This window comes from Meleagris gallopavo, chromosome 10, assembly GCF_905368555.1.
Source record: "Meleagris gallopavo chromosome 10, MGAL_WU_HG_1.1, whole genome shotgun sequence".
NCBI classification, from domain to species: Eukaryota; Metazoa; Chordata; class Aves; order Galliformes; family Phasianidae; genus Meleagris; species Meleagris gallopavo.
Genome location: NC_139413.1, coordinates 6,463,246 through 6,481,916, shown reverse-complemented (window position 1 = coordinate 6,481,916; position 18,671 = coordinate 6,463,246). Strand labels below are relative to the sequence as shown.

The following is an 18,671-nucleotide window of genomic DNA, read 5'->3' as shown; positions in this document are numbered from 1 at the left end:
GAAAAGGAAAAAAAAGATCTAAGGTTAAAAAAAGGGAAAGGTTCACATAGTTCAGAATACAGTAGCCCAGCCCCATGCAACAAATACAGAGACACAGACTGTTTTGTTTGTAATGGAACACAGAAGTGATTGCTTGTTGGACAGATAAACCCAAGACAACATTAAACAACCAGCATTCCAAATAAGTAATTCCAAACAGAGCAGCCTGAATTTTGTATGAGTAGTTGTTCATTATCCACCTCCTTCCATTAACTCCTGCACACAAACTTTGCTGGATTTGGACAGATGTTCCTAAAACACTCAGTCCAAGAGTTCACACTGATGTGCCCTGCAGTGCCTCACAGATGATGTCTTCGTTGGTGCAAAGCTGGACCTTCCAGCTACAGGGAGCCATTGGCCAAGCAGGTCCTGGCTCCATCTGAACAGATCTCACCACTACTCACCTCATTCCTAAAAGGCAGGGTACACTCTGCCCAACTGTAGTAACCACACTGAGTGGTTAAGAAAAAAGCCATCAAGCCACACAGCTCGCTGTTTTAAGGTGTGGTGAGTCTAAGTATACGGACTAGAAATCACTGAATTACTTGCCGTTGTTAGAATCAGGAGTATTGTACTTTATATATGTATATATACACACACATGACATGTATATATATGATACATATCACACAGACTCCACATCCACACAGAAATTCAGGCTTTGTATCATTCAGGTCATTTGCAATTCTGCCTTTGCATTCTTAATCATTCATTTCTTCATTTATTTCTTCTCAGATTAATTGCACCTGCTCGCAGCAAGGCCTTGGGATACACACACTACTTGCATTAAATCAATATTTACATCTTATTCTGTGCCATCGCTCATAAATTAAATGGTTTTCACTCTTTCATCCAGAGTGAAAAGTCCATCTCCCCATTTCATTTCCAGTTCTTTCTCCATAGCAGCAAAAGAAACTCATCCTAGCATCATGGCTAAACTGGAGACAGTGGGGAAAAAAAAAAGATTCGTTCAACATCTGAATACAAAACACTAAGTAAAATTCTCAAAAATAACCTCTGCTTTTGACATAAGATCTAACCAAACAAACTGCACACGGGCCCAAGAAGCATCACAAGCTACTTGCCATTCCTCCCAGCAATGCCACTGCTGGCAAGAAATAGTCAAGGCCTCAAGCAGCACCAAGCATCTTTGCTCCTGGCCTTAGCATTACACTGAGCTGGATATCAATAGCTAAAGCCAGGACTTCTCACAGTACTGCATTATTATTTCCCAAGGGAGCGATACTGGCACTTGTTTACAGCCATTCCTGGATGTGCAGGGGTACTGGCCAGGTATCCTCACTGCTGATAAAGGCAGAATCTTAATGCAGCTTATGCATCAAGGTAACATCAATTTTTTTGCAGTCTAAGTCATTCCAAAGGTCCTTTCTGGCTCAGTCTGGTTCCCTACCTAGCTGATGCCAGAGAACGTCCCTGTATTTCCACTTCAACAGCTGTTATTGATCACAAATACTAGTTCAATTTTCATGTTCATCTCTTGATAATTACACTAATGCCACTCTAGGCTCACAAAGCTGTAATGCTTCCAGCTCCAGGAGTTCATTCATGTTGTCACAGAAGGAGCTGAGAAACAACAAACCAAAACACATTAAATTTGATCCACACTCCATTTTGTTCCAGAAACACACAGCAGCAGAAGCAAGGTATTCCAACAGTTAATTCATCTCACTCAAAGATCTGCAGCTTGTTTCCAGCCCAAGTCTTCCAGCTGTACCTTCTGGCTGCTGCAGCTCATTATTCCAGTCCCAGCTAGACTAAATTGCCCTTTACTATTGCACTTCTGCCGCTCTTCTCAGCAGAGACAAACATCTACAACTTCTGCTTTGATAGAATTATTTTCCATGATGCAGTGGGTTTTTCATGCCTTCCTCGTTTCCACAGCTCTCCCTCTCCAGTTTTACATGGAGCACAATCCATACCTCTTTTATCAATGCATGTTTGTTGCCAGGAAAAGCCTTCCTCCTTTGTTTCTGCTACTCCTTCATGCTCCCTTCTCTTTCTGCCAATTTTAGAGTGCACGTGACGACCTTGAAAAGCTCATTTGATTAGATGAAAGCTAGCATGGTGCAAGGGAAAAAAACCTCACAGCGCTCCCTCCCTTCACTCTGTAGGGATTTGTATGGAAGAACGTCACACAGACCCCATGCTGAACAGCTGGAAGGACAAAAGTAACCGGGCCCAGAAAGTAAAATGTCCCTTCATCTTCTCTAGAGAATCATTCATGGCAAATATTGTCTGAAAAGCATCAGAACATAAATGGAAAAAAGGAATAAATGTATACATTTTTAACATCTCATTGTATTCTACAGCTTATGAGACTCCCTGTGCTTCTTATGTTCCAAAAGCAGAGATCTGCATGAGTTTGTCCATGCAGCCTAACACTGAAGGAGTGCTGGGAAAGACAGGGTACGCCTAATGATGCCTCTGACTCGATTTAAAGAGGGAAAACAAAAATACGGATGAAAGAATTATGCTTTTCTATAAAACAAAGTGGAAGGGGGAAAAAAAAGTGATGTGAATTTTCCTGCCTTGGAATTGAAGCATCAGACAAAACTCTGGCTGATTGTACAGACAAATCATATCCGAAGTTTGGAAAAGTTTGGCTGCAGAGGGTTAAACAGGGAAAGTTGAGAACAAGGATAGCTAAAAGATATTCAGCTGGAGTTACAGTAGCAAGAGAAAGAGCAACATTTTCAAGCAAAAATCTGAAGCACTCTTAACATTTCAGCAATTTCCAGTGTTTCCATAGTTAGTTACACTAGTTCAGGCTGCTGCTCTGTGACAGCAGTTCCCTTTCCTTTCCATCCTTGATCTCTCCCAACCAACATTCCCATTTCCCAGCTTTCCCTTTGCTCCCACTACTACTGCTCTTCACAGGGAGCTCCAGCTGCACAGATGAGGTGGTCTTCTGCCTCCAAACCTTTCCCCTCTCAGTCACCACTTTGGTACACCCAGCCAGATAGGAACTATTTCCATTTATAGCAGAATATTCACAGCACTTCATTAATTAGGCTTTTCTGAGGGCTGAGTTCTAAAAAAGAAAGCAAAGCAACCTCTCGATTCCGTACTGCTTTAGGAGCTGGCCATCAGGAAAGCCATACTGACCCACCACATACTGTCAGCTCCACAACCCATCACTCCTTACAGATAGCATCCCCCATAAGTTTGGAAGCCCAGCACAAAAAGGCTTTTATCACCAGTTTTCAGCAAAGAGGCTTCAGCTGAAGCCCACCATACCAGTTGTTTGCCATTACAATTCAGAGATTGACATGAGGTATCTTCCAGATGCCACCAGCACAGCATGTCAACAGAAAACAGACTGGATAATCCATGTAATACTGCAGTAAGTTATTATCTCCTTGGAAACTGTTTCAACAGAAGTAGACAAAGTGTCTTTCAGTCTCTCCATTCAGTTTTTCTTTGCAGTACATACCTATGCAAAATGACCAAACCAGCCAGTATGCACTGCCTGTTGTGGAAGAAGGAAACACTCAGAACACCCTTCCTGCAGTGTCTGTAGGAGCCACCCAGTACATCAGTGTTTACAAAAAAGAATTGGACCGATTATAATAATTCATCTTTACTCTCATTAATTTTTTCCTCATGTTTTAGGACTGTTATAATCCCAAAGTCAGTCACTTCTGGATAGATGAGTCCATTTCAATTCTTTCACACAACCCTAACTTGTTGGCTCCTAAACTCTGGTTGCTTCACTCTCAATGCCTTTCACTCTCTCCACAAAGCTTCCAACTCACGCTTTGTCTCTCCTCTGACCTCCTCCCCTCCATCTGAACAAGCAGACCCCACACCAATAAGCCAGTGTGACTCCATTCGGAACCAAGGGGATGTCTCACACCACATTCCCTTTTCTGGCACAGCACAGGCAACAGGTATTAGGTAGCTCTGCCCCATGCCAGCACAGCTAGCCAGCTCCTGTGCAAGGGGCACCAGCACTGAGCAGCACCAACACAAACTGGCTCCACACCACAATTGGCTCAACCAAACTTTCACCACCCAATTCCTTGTGCCCACCAGATCTCAATGCAAGTTCTTCAAGATTTGTTTCTTTGCAGGTGGTTCTTCTGCTCCACCTCAGCAAAGCTTCCAGCAACCCAGGTGTGGAAATTGCAGAGTGGTAAATGTTATCTATTCACAACTAATCCCAACCAACAAGCCTCAGCTGAACTGCTCACAACATTCCTTTAACACTCATTACCCCAGCAGGTAAACAGCATGGATCTGAATCACACTCAGTTACCTAGCAGTAACGTGAACAAATTGGTGGCTGGTTGGGAACAGACAGCAGCAGGCACTTGAGAGATGGCCCCTGCACAACTTCATGTATGCTTCAGAGCAATACATATTCTAAGCAGCCTGGGCAAGTGCTTCCCTAAAACTGTGCTCTGCTTACAACAAGCAAATGTTCTCTGGGTATGAAATCCAGCACTTTCCACAGGGACAGTGTGAGGGAAAGGGTGAGCTCTTCTTCAGTCCTTTGAGCCTCAACGCCTCCATCCTTCAGGAGCGTGCTGTCTGCTAAGCACCCTGGCTCTCACCTTCCTAATGAGGACATTTAACAAGGAGCAGCAGAAATGGCCATAAGGCACCAGAAGCTGTGGACATTTCAAGTTACTCCCCAGCTCCCTCCTTTCTAACTGGACACGCTTCTGAGGAAGCCAGACTGACTGAGTTGGAAGAGTGCTATTATTTTTCCCAAAACTGAGAAGCACATTAAAAACTCAGGAAGAAAGTACAAAGTATCCCAAGGATAGCAAGACAGCACAAAGATCACCGTCCTCAGCCTTGCTGTATTCTCCACATGCACTTCTGCATGCATGCACACATATACTGGTAACAGTCATCTGCTATCCCAGCCATTACAGACAAAGCTTAACATCAGGGCATGCAGTGCAAGTCACTTAATGCCTAAATCTAAGTTTTTGTGTTTGCCTGTCTCACGTTGTATATCCCAGCTATTCCAGATTGACTGTTTGCTTGACCGTGGACAAACAACATCACATGCACTTCTTCTGCGTTATCCCAAACAAAAGCCTTCAGGACTGTTCTTTAGTCAAAACAGGCTGGTTTGGTTTTTTTTTTCCCCCACAGAAATAAAATTAAAAAAAAAAAAAAAAAAAAAAAGCTGTAATTTCTACTGCAAGTAGAGGACATGCAGACAGCTTCAGCTTGGTGAGACTGTCCACTCAACAACAGAAAAGACAGAGGCTTGAGCCTAGGACCTGGTGCAAATACCATCTTCTGTTTCTTTCGGTCAATGTGAATTTAAAGCAGTTCAGGATGTAAGAAACTTTGATTTCTTAGAAGTCAAACAGTGAAACAATAGCTAGTTTCAAACTAACCATCACAGCTTTCAGTAGTTCCACAAAACTGCTAAAAACTGTCAAAGTGAAGAAATTATTCATCAGTTCATGACTTCAGTACGGTTGTGTATGATTTTTTATCTGCATGTGGAAAGCTTGGAAAGTGAGCAGCATAACCACAGGTGGAAATGGTTACCCAAGGAACACAGACATCAACACAGAATGTACACACAGCATCATTAGCCACAAAGCACAGACAAGCCAGCAGATGAAACTAAAAGTCACTGTCCTAGCATAAGCTGAGCGCAGCTTCAAGGTCTTACCCCTGCTAGGCATCAACAGGCGCTTCTTCATGTTGCCTGATAGAGCACAAGTGAACAGAAAAGAGAAAAATATCACATCAGCAACCTGAACAACAGCAGTTTTATAAGTTCTTAATGTTAAAACACAAACAGTAAGATATCAAATGTCTGTAATCATATGAAGTTAAAAATAAAAGGAAAAAAAAAGGAGAGATTCTATTCAGCTCTATCAAAACTTCTCTGCAATATTAGCCTACTATGACAGCTTAAGTCTATAGGAATAACACACAGCAGGAAATAATTGTTTTCTCTCCAAGGAAAAATCCGTTAACTTAACTTGTGCTCACTTCTGGGCAGACAACAGAGATCTCTCTCCCTGCTCAGAGCCACTATAAAGCTAAAGTTCCACTCCCTTTTTAAGGACAGCTACCCCTCCATCTTTTCACTTCTGTTAAGATCACTTGAATTCAATAGGCCCTTTTATCATCATCTGAGGAAAAGACTGCACTTTCTCTTCCCAGCACTCTCAGGCAACAGCAGCTCTTCAGAAAGGAGCCCTGCATTCCATGCCAGAATATCTTGTGTCTGCCTCCTACTTCAAACACCTTCCCTTTGCCTTTTACGCTTGGGGAGACAAAGCCCAGCCTCCACTGATCAGAGGTTCTCAGTGCCAACAGAACTGCAAGGCAGGAGCAGGTCTGTGGCACACCACGTCTGGCATTTCTGCCTGCCCTGCCTAAGCAGCAGCCTGCCTCTCACAGTGGCACACAGCCTCTGGAGCTTGTCTGAAACCCAGGTGATCCACACATTACAGAGTCACCTGGGAAACACACAGCTACTACCTAGAAATCAAAAACCTGCAAACCTCGCGAGTAAAAGGAAATAGCACTGGATATGGCTATTAAGGCTTTCTTCATACTACTCATTACAAAAAAATAAAAAAATAAAAAGAGAAGGGAAGTTTCCCCCTGCCACACTTGCCAGGTTGGTAAAGCTAGGCAGAGTTCCACCAACATGGTAGGTAACCTTGTGTATACACACCACCCAGGCAGCATGCACCATGTGCCATAGCCAAAACTAGAAATGGAAGATGCAACTTCTACAAAAGGAAAAGAAAATACAACCCTAAGAATAAAAACCTGAACTTATGCCTACAATCTTAATATCCCTGCATACCGAAAGGACAGAATAAGGAGCCTATGCACGCAATGGACACACAGCAGAAAAATATTTACCATCCATTCCATTGTGTTGTTCATAACTTCTTTTTCCCAGGATAGTTGGGGACCCATTATTAATGACAGGTGTAAACTTAGCAGGAGTCAGATTGTTGAGAGAACTGGATAAGCTCTTTGCAGGGTCTGGTTTCGGAGGACATGGATGAGATTCTGTTGTAAAACAGCAAGAAGTTACTTGTATTAATGAAGATACTGAAATTACAGAGCTGGAAGCAACCTGCAAACTTTCAAGGTGATCAAATATATCTTCCCTTACACAAAAGCTTACCACAAAAATTACGACCAGTAATCTTGACTGAAGATTGCTGTTAATATAAATCATTTTTACTATATTTAGAAATTCACTTCTACCAAATATATTAAAGCTAATGTCATAGTATCCACTGTTCCATGTTATCATCTTAAAATAAGAGTTGATTATAAGAACACTTTGTATATATTCCCCAAACACTATTCTCCAGTAATCTGGTATCATTTCTGCACTGCTCTGTGTTACTTGGGCAGTCATGTAGGACCCCTAAACTTTGCACAAATCACAACTTTACCAGTTCAGCAAGGTTTGTAAATATACAATTTTTAACTGGTCAAAGAAGTGAGGATTCAGAGCCACCACCATAAAGAATACTGAGCCTGAACTCAACCTTCTGGCTGAGAAAGAGTTCTGCAAAGTACAACGGTCCAAGCTAGATTTCTGTGGTCAGACTGCCGTAATGACATAAGACACAGCTTAAGGATATCTGTAACAACCAACAGGACGAGGGAAAATTATTTGTGGTCAGAGCTCTTATGTCATGACAGAGCTAATTAATACTCCATCAGAGATCAGCTGATGAGAGGCCCAGGTACTCAAGAAAACAAGGGAAAAAAAGGAAAAAAATGACAAAGTTAAGATGAATGGCAGTATATGCCCCATTGTCTAGCTCCAGCACAGGAACAGCCAGCAGCTGTGCTTCACAAGCTGTGCTTCACAAGCTGTGCAAAACCTGAGCAGCGCTGTGCAACATCTGAAAGTCTCCCTGGAGGACCCCGTTGTGCTGCCTCCAGACAGCTTGAAAATAGGAAGAACAGACTGACCAGTTGTTCCCAAAACATTACATCCACGCCTGCATTAGCAGAGGGTAACTTGTCCATGCATGCATCAGAGAATACAGCAAAGTGCTGTTTCCCTCTGCCTCGCTTAAGAAAAGCTCTGAATAGAGCTTAGCAAGCTCCCAGTGGGCTGCTGAGCAACCAGGTCTGTCAAATTAAACAGGAAAAGGAAAAAGGACAAGTTCATGGGAACCTTCTCATCTTTTGTTGTTGTTTGTTTGTTTTTAAACCCAGAACAAGCATCCAAATTGAGAACCAAATGGAAAAACAAACAGCAGAATTAGCTTGTAGGGCTCTTTGCTTCTTTGTTTTTTGTTGCTGGTGGTTTGTTTTAATACCTAAATACCGGAGTACTGCTTCTAAAGGCTTTCGAACCACTTGCTTTAATAGCAATGGGTTTTCAGATGCCTCTGGTAAACGTGCTGTGCCTGTAAAACAAAGAGAAAGAATTAGAGGGTAAAAAGATTAAGATACTGTAGCAGAGCTACGTGAATAACTCAGGTGTTCTGAGAGAGCTTTCCAATCAAAACGAGCGCTTACAGGTTGCATGCATGCATGTCTCAGCAGCAAGATGCAAATACAGGAGAACGCCAAAGGTAACAGCAAACAAGAATATTTTAAAGCAAACACAAACTCATGAATTTTTAAAGTTATTTGTCTAGCCTGCCATCAGGTAGAGCACTCTACAAGTCTAGCCAGATTTTGTGGGAGGACTAACTGCAGGCAATTGCAGGAACTGCAACTCAATAGCAAAGGAATCTCAAAGAACCCCTCTGCCCTTTGCAAGTAGGTGCCCAGCTGCATCACCACTCACATTCTGCTTTGATTGCTGCACTGTTAATAGGCAGATAGGGATGTCTTGCAGCGTGCCAGGGGCGTAAGATATCTCGACATAAACGTCTGGCAATTCTTGTCAGTTTTGTTGTATGGAGATAAAAAGCTTGTCGTGTCTTCATAGCAAACTTGGGGCTTCCACTGTTTCGCACTGGCACACCATGAGGACTCTAAAAGGAAAGAAATAATTATTAGGGAGCCTTAAAAAGCAGAAAAAATAACATAAAGAATATCATATCACATGAGAAGAAACAGCGTTACAGACAAAACTATTTTCAGCACAGCTGTGTACCATTTCCCAAATCTTGCCATCAATGTTTGTTATTTTTTTCCAAAATATTTCAAAGGAGGTTTATGGAGGTAAACATTTTCTCTCCATGGGGATTTATTTACTTCTAGACTGTTCCAAATTTTAAAGCGGGGATCCAAAAGCCAGTCCTAAAGAAGTTGCTGGATGCAATCATAGTGCTTACAGAGTTTATGAAAAGACTCTCAAACATTGAGTGCTTAGAGTTGCTCTGGATACATAATGCAAATTCTTTACAACAAAGCATTTGTAGGAAGGAAAGGAAAATCAAAAGTAGCTGTACGGCCAATTTGCATCACAAGCTCACCTCCCAGAGCAAATTCAAGGCACGAGAGAACATTTTTCTCTCAAAGTTGCAGGATTTTGTTTTCATTTCTACTCTGAACTCAATGAATCAATTTCCAGAGTTCACTACACGTAATAAAAAATAACACAGAATGACATTTATATGCAACAGAGAGCAAAAACAGTATCTTTTTCATGAAAAGCACCCAAGCAAACCAATAAAATAATTGAAGCAGTATCTCCTTGCTAACCTGCCTATGGGTAAGGAAAATAAGGAAATCCCAGGTTGGGAAGAACAAGGTTTTTCCCTCTCACACTATTTACATATATTTTAACTAACAAGAGCTTCAGGGCTGATAAAAGCTGGTGGTTATCTCTGCACCTAAGTCACTTCAGATGGAAAATAGAAGAGACGAAAGGAGAGAAACAGAACAAGAAAGCAGTGAGAGCAAAACTAGTAGATAGAAAAGAAAGAATCAAAGAACAGAATGCAGTGTGCACTATTCTTCTGTCCATAGCCACTGTAGGGATGCAGATACTCTTTCCAATCAACTCTACTTACGATGCTTTGAGCTTACTTTGACTAAATGCCACAGGCAAAGAGAAGCTCAAAACGCTTACTCAAAGACCATGCAAAAGAAAGGAGGGCTAATTAACAAAACAGGAGGAAGCAGAAAAACAAGACAGGGAATCTCTGGAAAGCTACTAGCTATCTGGGATATCTAATTCTGAAAACGCCTTGGGAAAGGGAATGATTTTCAGGAAATAACAAATGCCTTTATGCAAAATCAGTCCTCCTCCCCCCACAACAAAAATCATGGAAATGGACTATCAGAAACATGGGCTGGTATCCCAATTCTTGCCATGAGGTTATGCTGGGCAACTGATGGCTAGTTTGCTAAACAAATCACCCGGTGTTTTTTCTCCTTGCGGCAGTACTTGGCAACAAATGACAGACAGCTGAAGTTAACGTGCCAGCTTCTGCAAGCCATGAAATATCAAACCCATGGACTACAATGGGGGTTGAAGGCATTCTTTTTGTTGTTATATGTTTAAGAACAGCAAACAATTAGCTAGAAATCACGGCACCAAGCTTCCCAGACAAGATCATCAAGCGGTCTGTTGTGCTGCCACCTACCAAATTATTGCGGTTTGGTCCTGGTCTCTCTCCATCTAACCGAGTTGGCATTTTCAAGCCACCGTATTTCTTCCAGTACGTCCAACAGGATGCACAGAGGCGACACTGCATGTTAGGGGGACCCCAAGAATACCACTGGTAAGACTGTGTGGCTAGAGATAACAAAGGTGGAAATTATATATGTCCTTAAACGGGAGAGCTTTTCAGAGCTTATTTTCTTTAGAACCGTTACAAAAGAAAGCCCACATCATAAAGACAGTGCAAAAAGACCTTAAAAACCTCATATTGGCTTTACAGTCATCACCAGTGTTAATTGTTATTTCACTGAAATTACACACAAAACCCTGTTAAAACACGAACAGAAAAAACACGTAGCAGGATGGGAAAAATTCCTGCCAACAAAACTGAATTTTGCAATACTGGTCGACAACAATTTCTGCAGGGAAGGATGAAAGACTCTCATTTTGTGAACTCCCCGTACATTAATTTTACAATGGAAGAACATAAGCCAAGTCTGTGACTTGACTCTTCTTGCAGTCCTATGTCACAGAATCCAAAGGCTCTCTGTACAGGAGGACAAGCGTTAGAACTCAGTAGATTAGTACCAGGCAGCAGATCAAATACAGAGATATTCCATATTTTGAAATGTACTAAAAAAATATGAAAACTCATCAAGTTCACAGCTTGGTGACTGAAATCTCTGCTCAATAGCTACCCACAATTATGTAGGACATTTACTAACTCACCTTGATGTACTTGATAACTATGCTTAGCAACGTAAAAACAGTGACTTCAAAAACTACTTTGCTTAAGTGCTGCTATGTCAAGTTTGGTCCCCCCTGCCATTCCAAAGCCTTCTCTGCCACCCACGCCCACACCACACAGCTTTTCCTTTACTGCTTACAGCACAGCACTTGCTCCCTATGCACGAGTGCCACATTTGCATGTCACTTACTATAACAGCTTTCACAGGCCCGTCCTGCTGCCGCGTTCTGTGCCTGTACTCCAGTACCATTTACCACTCCTGGTTTGACATTATTTACATTGATCTGGTTGGGGTTTGGCTTGTTACTTAAAACACAAAGCAAAAAGGAGGACAAACATTAATCAAGGCATGTAATTTCCTGTGCGACTTAAGAAAAACCATGGCTGAAAATGTTGGAAATGGAAGATTTAAGTTTCCTCACGTCGCTTTGAACAGAGGAGTTGTACTTACCAGCAACCCAACATTCACAAACACGCTCTCTCTAATGTCCATATTATAATAGTTAGATGCCATTTTTAAGAGACTCAAGCCACAGAAAAGCTACAAACAACCAGGGCAAGGCAGGAAACCTGATTACAGTCCCAGACATTCTAATCCAGCTGGCAAAGAGACCTTATCTACAGATCTCTCCCTGTCCTCAATGTGGAGATATTTTATGTAAGTCTCTAAGATGCAGCACAGGGGATGGAGGAGAGGTGGGCAGAGAAAGACCAAACTTTGCCTTATTGAGGCTAAAATAACCCCAGAAATAACTGTCACACACATATTTTCACATTGTCTTACTGCAAAGGTTTGTATCATGTTGCCACAATTTGCAGAAGAACACTCAATACTTCAAATTAAATCTTTGGATGTAGCACATAGAGACATTAAGGAATATAAACCTTCTTGCAAGACTTAATCCATAATCTGCTCTCCTCCCAGTAAGCATTTCGGCTTCTTCTAAATGCAAAAAGTCCCCATATTTAACATCCTTTGAGCAAGAAATCCATTAACATCTGTCAATACATTCTGATATAAGAACATCTGAATCATCTCTGCTCATCCCTATACACTGCTAAAGATGTTGACTCAGGAAAATAAAAAGTTACTGGCAGGAGCTGAAAACGGAAGGGCAAGCAAAACCTTGGCATGGAGAGCAGATGGAAGAGTACAGAATCTCTTTGGAAGCTGTCAGAGAGAGAAAAGGAGACATTCAAAAGAACCTTGGCACGAGGGGGGGGAACAAGGAGCGTGGAGAATCAATATTTCAGGGACAGACTTTGGGGAAGTGGAGGAAGATGGGACGAGTCATGTGAGAAGGTTTGGAGAAGCATACAGAGGGCTTACAAAAACCACAAGGACTCCAAAAGCTGCTGTAAGGAGCTCAGCCTATAGAAGCAACAAAAAGCATGCAGCCTGTGGGGCAGGCTTCTGGATGCAAGCCCAAATTCTAACACCAATTACATCTCACCCACTTCTTACCTGAAAAATGAAGGGAGTGGACATATTCTTTGGTTTTCACCTAATAAATCAGTGTTTTGGAACCCACATATTCAAGGAGAAATGTCTTAAAATGGGCTCTATTAGAGAGCTTTCTGAAAACACACGTTCTTACACATCAGATGGGCAGATCTAAATGACACAGAATATTCACTGCTTTTCATTGAGCCTGGTGTTTCAAGAGCATCATTGGTGAAAAAAGGTCAAACGAGTTCTTTCTAGTGTAGCATTAGTGGTGGTTTCATCACCTCAGCAGAGACTCCAGAAAGCAAAGAATTTCCAAGTGACCAAATTCTGAAGTTAACTGACCCTTGCAGCTCCAGCACAAACTACCAAAAATCTTACACCACCCTGTAAGCCAGTAGAGGTTGTCTTCCTCTTCATTTGAAAGCATCTGGTGAGGCTCAGTAAAGGCCCATTTCTGCAGGGGCACAGCAGGTTCTGCAATGAATGACCTCCACAAACCACGCATGCATTTGGTAAGGAGGTGTGCAAACATGTTGGGGTTTTGGAAGCCTGCAGTCAACACAGCTGTAACAAGCACCAGAAAGTGCCCTGCCACAGAGCTGAGCTTCAGCTTCACAGCACGTGACAACAATATCAGGCCAACTGTTTCCAGCAGGTGAGAAGCAAAAGGTTCTTGATTGTGGATCATTTGTTAATTAAACTTGTTTGGTATCACCAAACCCTGCTCCGGCTATTAACAAGAGAATCAGACGAATAACTCAATTAAGCAATTAATGAAGCTGAAGTGAAAAACGTAAAGGAGGTAGTGAGAATACTGACTGGGTGGTAAACTATCATTTCCATTTTTTAAATCAAGAGTGGAAGCCTCCTAGATGGATTTCAGCTGCAATGGAGCACTGTTAGGAGGGAATAGGGATGACAAAGCACAGGTTGCAGGGCTGTGTTATGCAGATCAGTGTAATCTGAAGAGATGGAGATGAGAAAGCATGTGCAGAAAGAAGGCAACCATCAGACAAAAGGTAGCCCTGAACCATGCAGAACAACACAGGCACAAAATTTTAGCAGTTAAAAGTAACCAACTTAACGCTGTCAGTAAATGATTCAGTGAGTAAGGAAATGGTGCTAGATGCAACAGAATAATTAAGAAATAGAGGCTCAAAAATAAGAAACAGTTTTTAATCTTTTGTAAGGAACATTTACTCCATCTACCTTTAGGCATCTAATTCAAGGGTCTGGATTCCTTTTCCATACAAGAGAGGCGAGCTCTCATCACAGCTCTCTGGTTTTCTGTAAATATCTGCTTTTTGTGGAAAAAAGCCCTTCGTTTTCTAAGCGTTGAAGGTCACTCTTAACTAGAACAGCTACAGGAAAGAACAGCATTACATCTCCAAGTTTCCCATGCTGCAATGGATCTCTGCATCATTAAAAAGGAAAAGAGAAAAGTCCTGCACCTCAGGCAGAGGATGACAAAGAAACAGATAAAGGAATTATCTTCAACTTGCCAAGCAGTCTCCCTTTATAATCACTGAAAGCTTTGACCTAATCCTCCAATTCCCCCATTAGCTTAAATTAAAAAAGAGGCATGGGGAAATATTCCCCTATTTTACAATGTTTGTGAGGTAGTATTTACAGCTCACGGAAGTGCTTCAAGATTCTGAGATAAATCAATGCATCCTATGTGCAATATTTTACATCTACAGATATAGTTAGAATTTACATTTTACATCAGTGCATTTTAGAGACTGGAGGTTCTAAGTGTACTGAGCACTTCATTCTCCCCTTGCTGTTCCCCTGCTGATATCATTTAGATTAAAGCAAAAGAGAAAAGCTGCCAAACATTGCAAGCCTTAGCCTTCATGATTTGCAGATGTCCTAATCCCCACAAGCACCAGCTCAACAAGCAGACTGTCATCGTACAGAAGCAAGTAACAAGTGCATAAGATGCCCATAAGATTTGTAAAACCAGAATATGACTCTCACAAAGGCTTAAGAAGTAAGTTTGGCTACAGAAGTCATGCACAGAAGAATGACTGAGACTGGCAGAAGAACGCTCTGCAAATCCTACCATCACACTGGCAAGATGAAAAGAACAAGAATACAGAATCTCCCTGTATATTCAGATTCTGCTACTGCCTTATTTAACACCACTCCCACCGACACAGCCCTAGAAATGCCTCACAAAGCCACACACAGGCACTGGGTTCAGTCACATCAACTACAGATCTCTGCCCAGTACTGGAGCTCTTCCTGGGAGAAGCACTGAAACTGATGTCCAATATCCAGGATGTTGCCTGAGGACTGGAGAACCTCACATCAATCACATGAACGACTCTGCACAAAGCATGCAGTCTCTCCATGCTTCAGTTCCTCATATTATAAATTTGTAGTATACTCCTACGTTAAAAAATATCAACTACAAAGCCTCACTTAGAGCCCTTATCTTTCACTGTATAATATCCATGTAGAATGACAAATCACTCTTGAAGGCTGCTTCTATTATTTTTTTTGCTATTTTTCTTCCCTTTGCTCTAGATTTTTCTATTAACATTGCAGGAACAAATGAAAGTCCTACCACTGGAAGTAAGCCAAAGACAAATGATATCCTCCCTGGGCCTCTACTTGCAAACAATTTTATTCCAGTTATTGCTGGAAAAGGTTTCACTCAATCAGCTGATGTGTTTCTGCACAGGTCTTGTGACAGGCTACATCCAGTAATTTATTATGGAGGTGACAAGCAGATCGTTATGGTTCAAGCCTTGAAACAGGAATGGGCTCAGTAACACGATAAAGACAAATCAATAATGTTGATATCTAGATCCTTACACTGTGTATTGCTTTTAAAAGCTAAGAATATAATCTTCTTCTAGGGCAAAAGGCAACGCAGATGCAATATATTCGTCATGTGCCAGATCTTGCAATGAAACTCGAATAGAAATAATGTAAAATTTTAGAAATATTTCAATTGTTGCCACATTTGCAGGTATTAATAGGTCAAAAAAACCCAAGCAGAAGCATTCAGGTGGGATTGTCACCTACACAACTGATACTTTTCCTGATACAAACAAAAGGATATTGAAGGAGAGGCTAAATTTGTAATCCACTTTGTCAGTTAATATGTAAGTTTAGGAACAACACTGATAAAAGTCATCTGTGACTGGAAATAAACACCAGAGACAGACTTGTCCTGAAGCAGAGAGGTAAGTTGCTGATTTGATTGCATTTTCTAGATAGCAACAAGAATTATCTTGCTGAGGTTAAGGGCTAAGGGACAAGATATCACTCCAGACAGTCATTATCAAATAAGCACTGTAACCTTTCAGAAACAAAGCCCTACATGCACACATTATAATCCAACATCAACACAAGACTTCCAACCTCTCATCTGCAATAACCTTTTGCATTTGCAGTCCAAATTACGCTGGCTTTTGCTTTCCAAGCTTAGCCCATTTTGAGTTCACATCTAATTTGATGTCCAGTGTCCCCATACACAGCAACACCCCCCAGAAAAAGGCAATACTGTTGAAAAATGGCACGACAAGAGCTCTGTTTGGCTTCACTCTGAACATTACACCTATACTTTGCTAAATTCACATGGGAGATATTAACAATAATTAAGGAAAACAGACGCATTAGGATTATGCAATTATTATTATTATTATTTGTTACTGTTGTTTGTGCATAACAGTATGGACCTGCTAGCAAGTCCCCAGTAGCACAGTCAATATAGAAGTCAGAAGACAAGCAATGGCTGCTTCAGGAAGCATACGGTATGAGAAAAAGGAGCAACGTGACAGCAGAGCAACGTAACCAGGAAAGCCCTGCAGGGAAAGCCCTCAGCTACCCGTGGAGGAAACACTCCGTGCTCCTGAAGCAGGAGGTCAGCTCGTGGGAACAGCTCAGCCCTTTGTACGCTCAGAGCAGCAGCAGAGGCACGCTGGGAGGAGCGCTGCTTTGTTCTCACCAGCTTTGAAATACTACAGCTATCATCTTCTCTTCCACAGGGCTCCGAGTTGTTTATTAGCATCTGGGTGTTTAGCATGAGCTCAGCTATAATAAAAAGGAACTCAAGCCTATTTAAGCATCAGCAGAAGGCTCGTTATATTGGTAACCTAATTTAGTAATTCTCTGACATTGTTCGACTGTGGCTCTCATTATATAATTAAAGCTAATATATAACACTGACAGGCCATGGAAACTACTACCCAGACACAATGAAATAGAATAGAACAAAACAATAAGGATACTTACTAGTTGGGTATATACACTTGTTTTAGCTTGCTTTCTGCTTCTGCTGCTTTCAATCGTTTCTTTGAAAAGAAAAAAAAAACATCAGAAAGAAGGTTAGGGAAACAAAAAGAAAAGAAGGGCTATTTTACCTGGAGTCATATAATGCACCTGTAAAAACACAAGCACTTATTAACAAGCAAGTAAGTGTTCCTTTCACTGAGCAGCTACCACAAAGTCCTTTTCAAAGAGGAAAACATACATTGAAACAACTGTGGGCATTAATTGCCTATGCACGCAGCATTTTGAAAAAATAAAAATAAAAAAAGAAAGACTACAAATGACTCAGGACAATTTTTCCTCTCCTAATCACTCCAATACAAACTCCTACATTGTTCCTTCCACATTGCTTTCTCTTCCCCTGCAGAGACAGATGTGACATGTCAGTCCTCCTTGGTAATGCACACCAACTGGATGGGAGCAGGCCTAGCAAAATATCTACTCCATCATATTTGAGTTAGAAGGAAAGACTCTGTTGATGGTCCTCTTATTTATTTTTCTTATTTTAACTGATTGAAAACTGACTCACAGCTGGAGATTTTCTGTTAAAGGCTACCAGCTTAACTAAGAACTGACACAGAACTGACAGAACTGCTGGGTAATGATGGTATGTAATCACTTCACACTAAATATCAGCCTTGGGCAACCCATCTGCTTCAATTCCTAAAGGCAAAAAGCTTTCTGTACAAAGTACCACATGACTGACCCCCTTGTAGACAAAAAGGAAACAAACTCCAGGCACGAATGTTTGCAGTCAGGTAGCAGAGAACATCGAAGGGGTTAAAAAAGAGTTTAACTATACCAAACAAGTGGCTCCTGGTCAAAACCATATTTCCCAGAAGATGTAAAGGAGCATAACAAAGATACGTTCAAGGAAAAACACAGACGAAACAAATAGCCTTTCAGAGCATGGGGAAGCACACTAAGAAGTTTATTTGTCTCTTTATATAGCCTTATTTTGGTTAAAAAAACAAACAAACAAAAAAAACAAACAGCCATTCCATCCATGATTCCAGAGGAGGTGGATTACAGGATCCTTTCAATGGGAAGTGGACCTTTCTTTGAACAAAGCATATGGCACAAGAAACAACAAGGCAGAAGAAGACAACGAGCAGGAGCTTTGCTAACTGGCCAGGAACTCCTTTCAAAACTCAAAGCTTCACATTCATTAAATAGTAAAATGTCCTCCTTACATAAACCAAATAAACTTAGGGTGAAAGATGCCCTGTCCCTGGAGGTGCTCAAAGCCAGGTTGGATGGGGCCCTGGGCAGCCTGGTCTAGTATTCAATGTGGAAGCTGGTAGCCCTGCATGTGGCAGAAGGATTGGAGCTTGACAATCTTTGAGGTCCCTTCCAACCCAAGTCATTCTATGATTCTATGAAAAGAACCTCTGGAGGCTTCTATGCCAACCCCCTACTGAGGGCCCACGCTATTCAACACCCAGGCCAGTAAAAGCAGTCTGCATAAAGCCCTGAGAATGCTTTCCAGACAAACCAGCAGGGCAGTGTTTGCCAGGAGCTTCACTCATATTCTAGACAAACAGATTAGTTCAATTTGTTTACTATTTTTTTAAATGAACAGCCTCAAGGCACACTCT

At 41.5% G+C, this 18,671-nt stretch overlaps 1 protein-coding gene across 4 annotated transcripts in view; it reads right to left on the bottom strand.

The window, feature by feature from the left end:
* The window catches only part of MTA1 (metastasis associated 1), a 70,828-nt gene that overhangs the window by 12,635 nt on the left and 39,522 nt on the right, over positions 1-18,671 (bottom strand). For all 4 annotated transcript variants that reach the window (XM_085231494.1, XM_085231492.1, XM_085231493.1 and 1 more), the window contains exons 11-17: positions 17,038-17,096; positions 11,530-11,645; positions 10,575-10,726; positions 8,825-9,014; positions 8,349-8,438; positions 6,919-7,071; positions 5,705-5,740 (exon numbers count right to left, since the gene is read on the bottom strand). In XM_085231494.1, the coding sequence (XP_085087620.1) occupies positions 5,705-5,740; positions 6,919-7,071; positions 8,349-8,438; positions 8,825-9,014; positions 10,575-10,726; positions 11,530-11,645; positions 17,038-17,096 (796 nt within the window). The remainder of the gene's footprint in view (positions 1-5,704; positions 5,741-6,918; positions 7,072-8,348; positions 8,439-8,824; positions 9,015-10,574; positions 10,727-11,529; positions 11,646-17,037; positions 17,097-18,671) is intronic.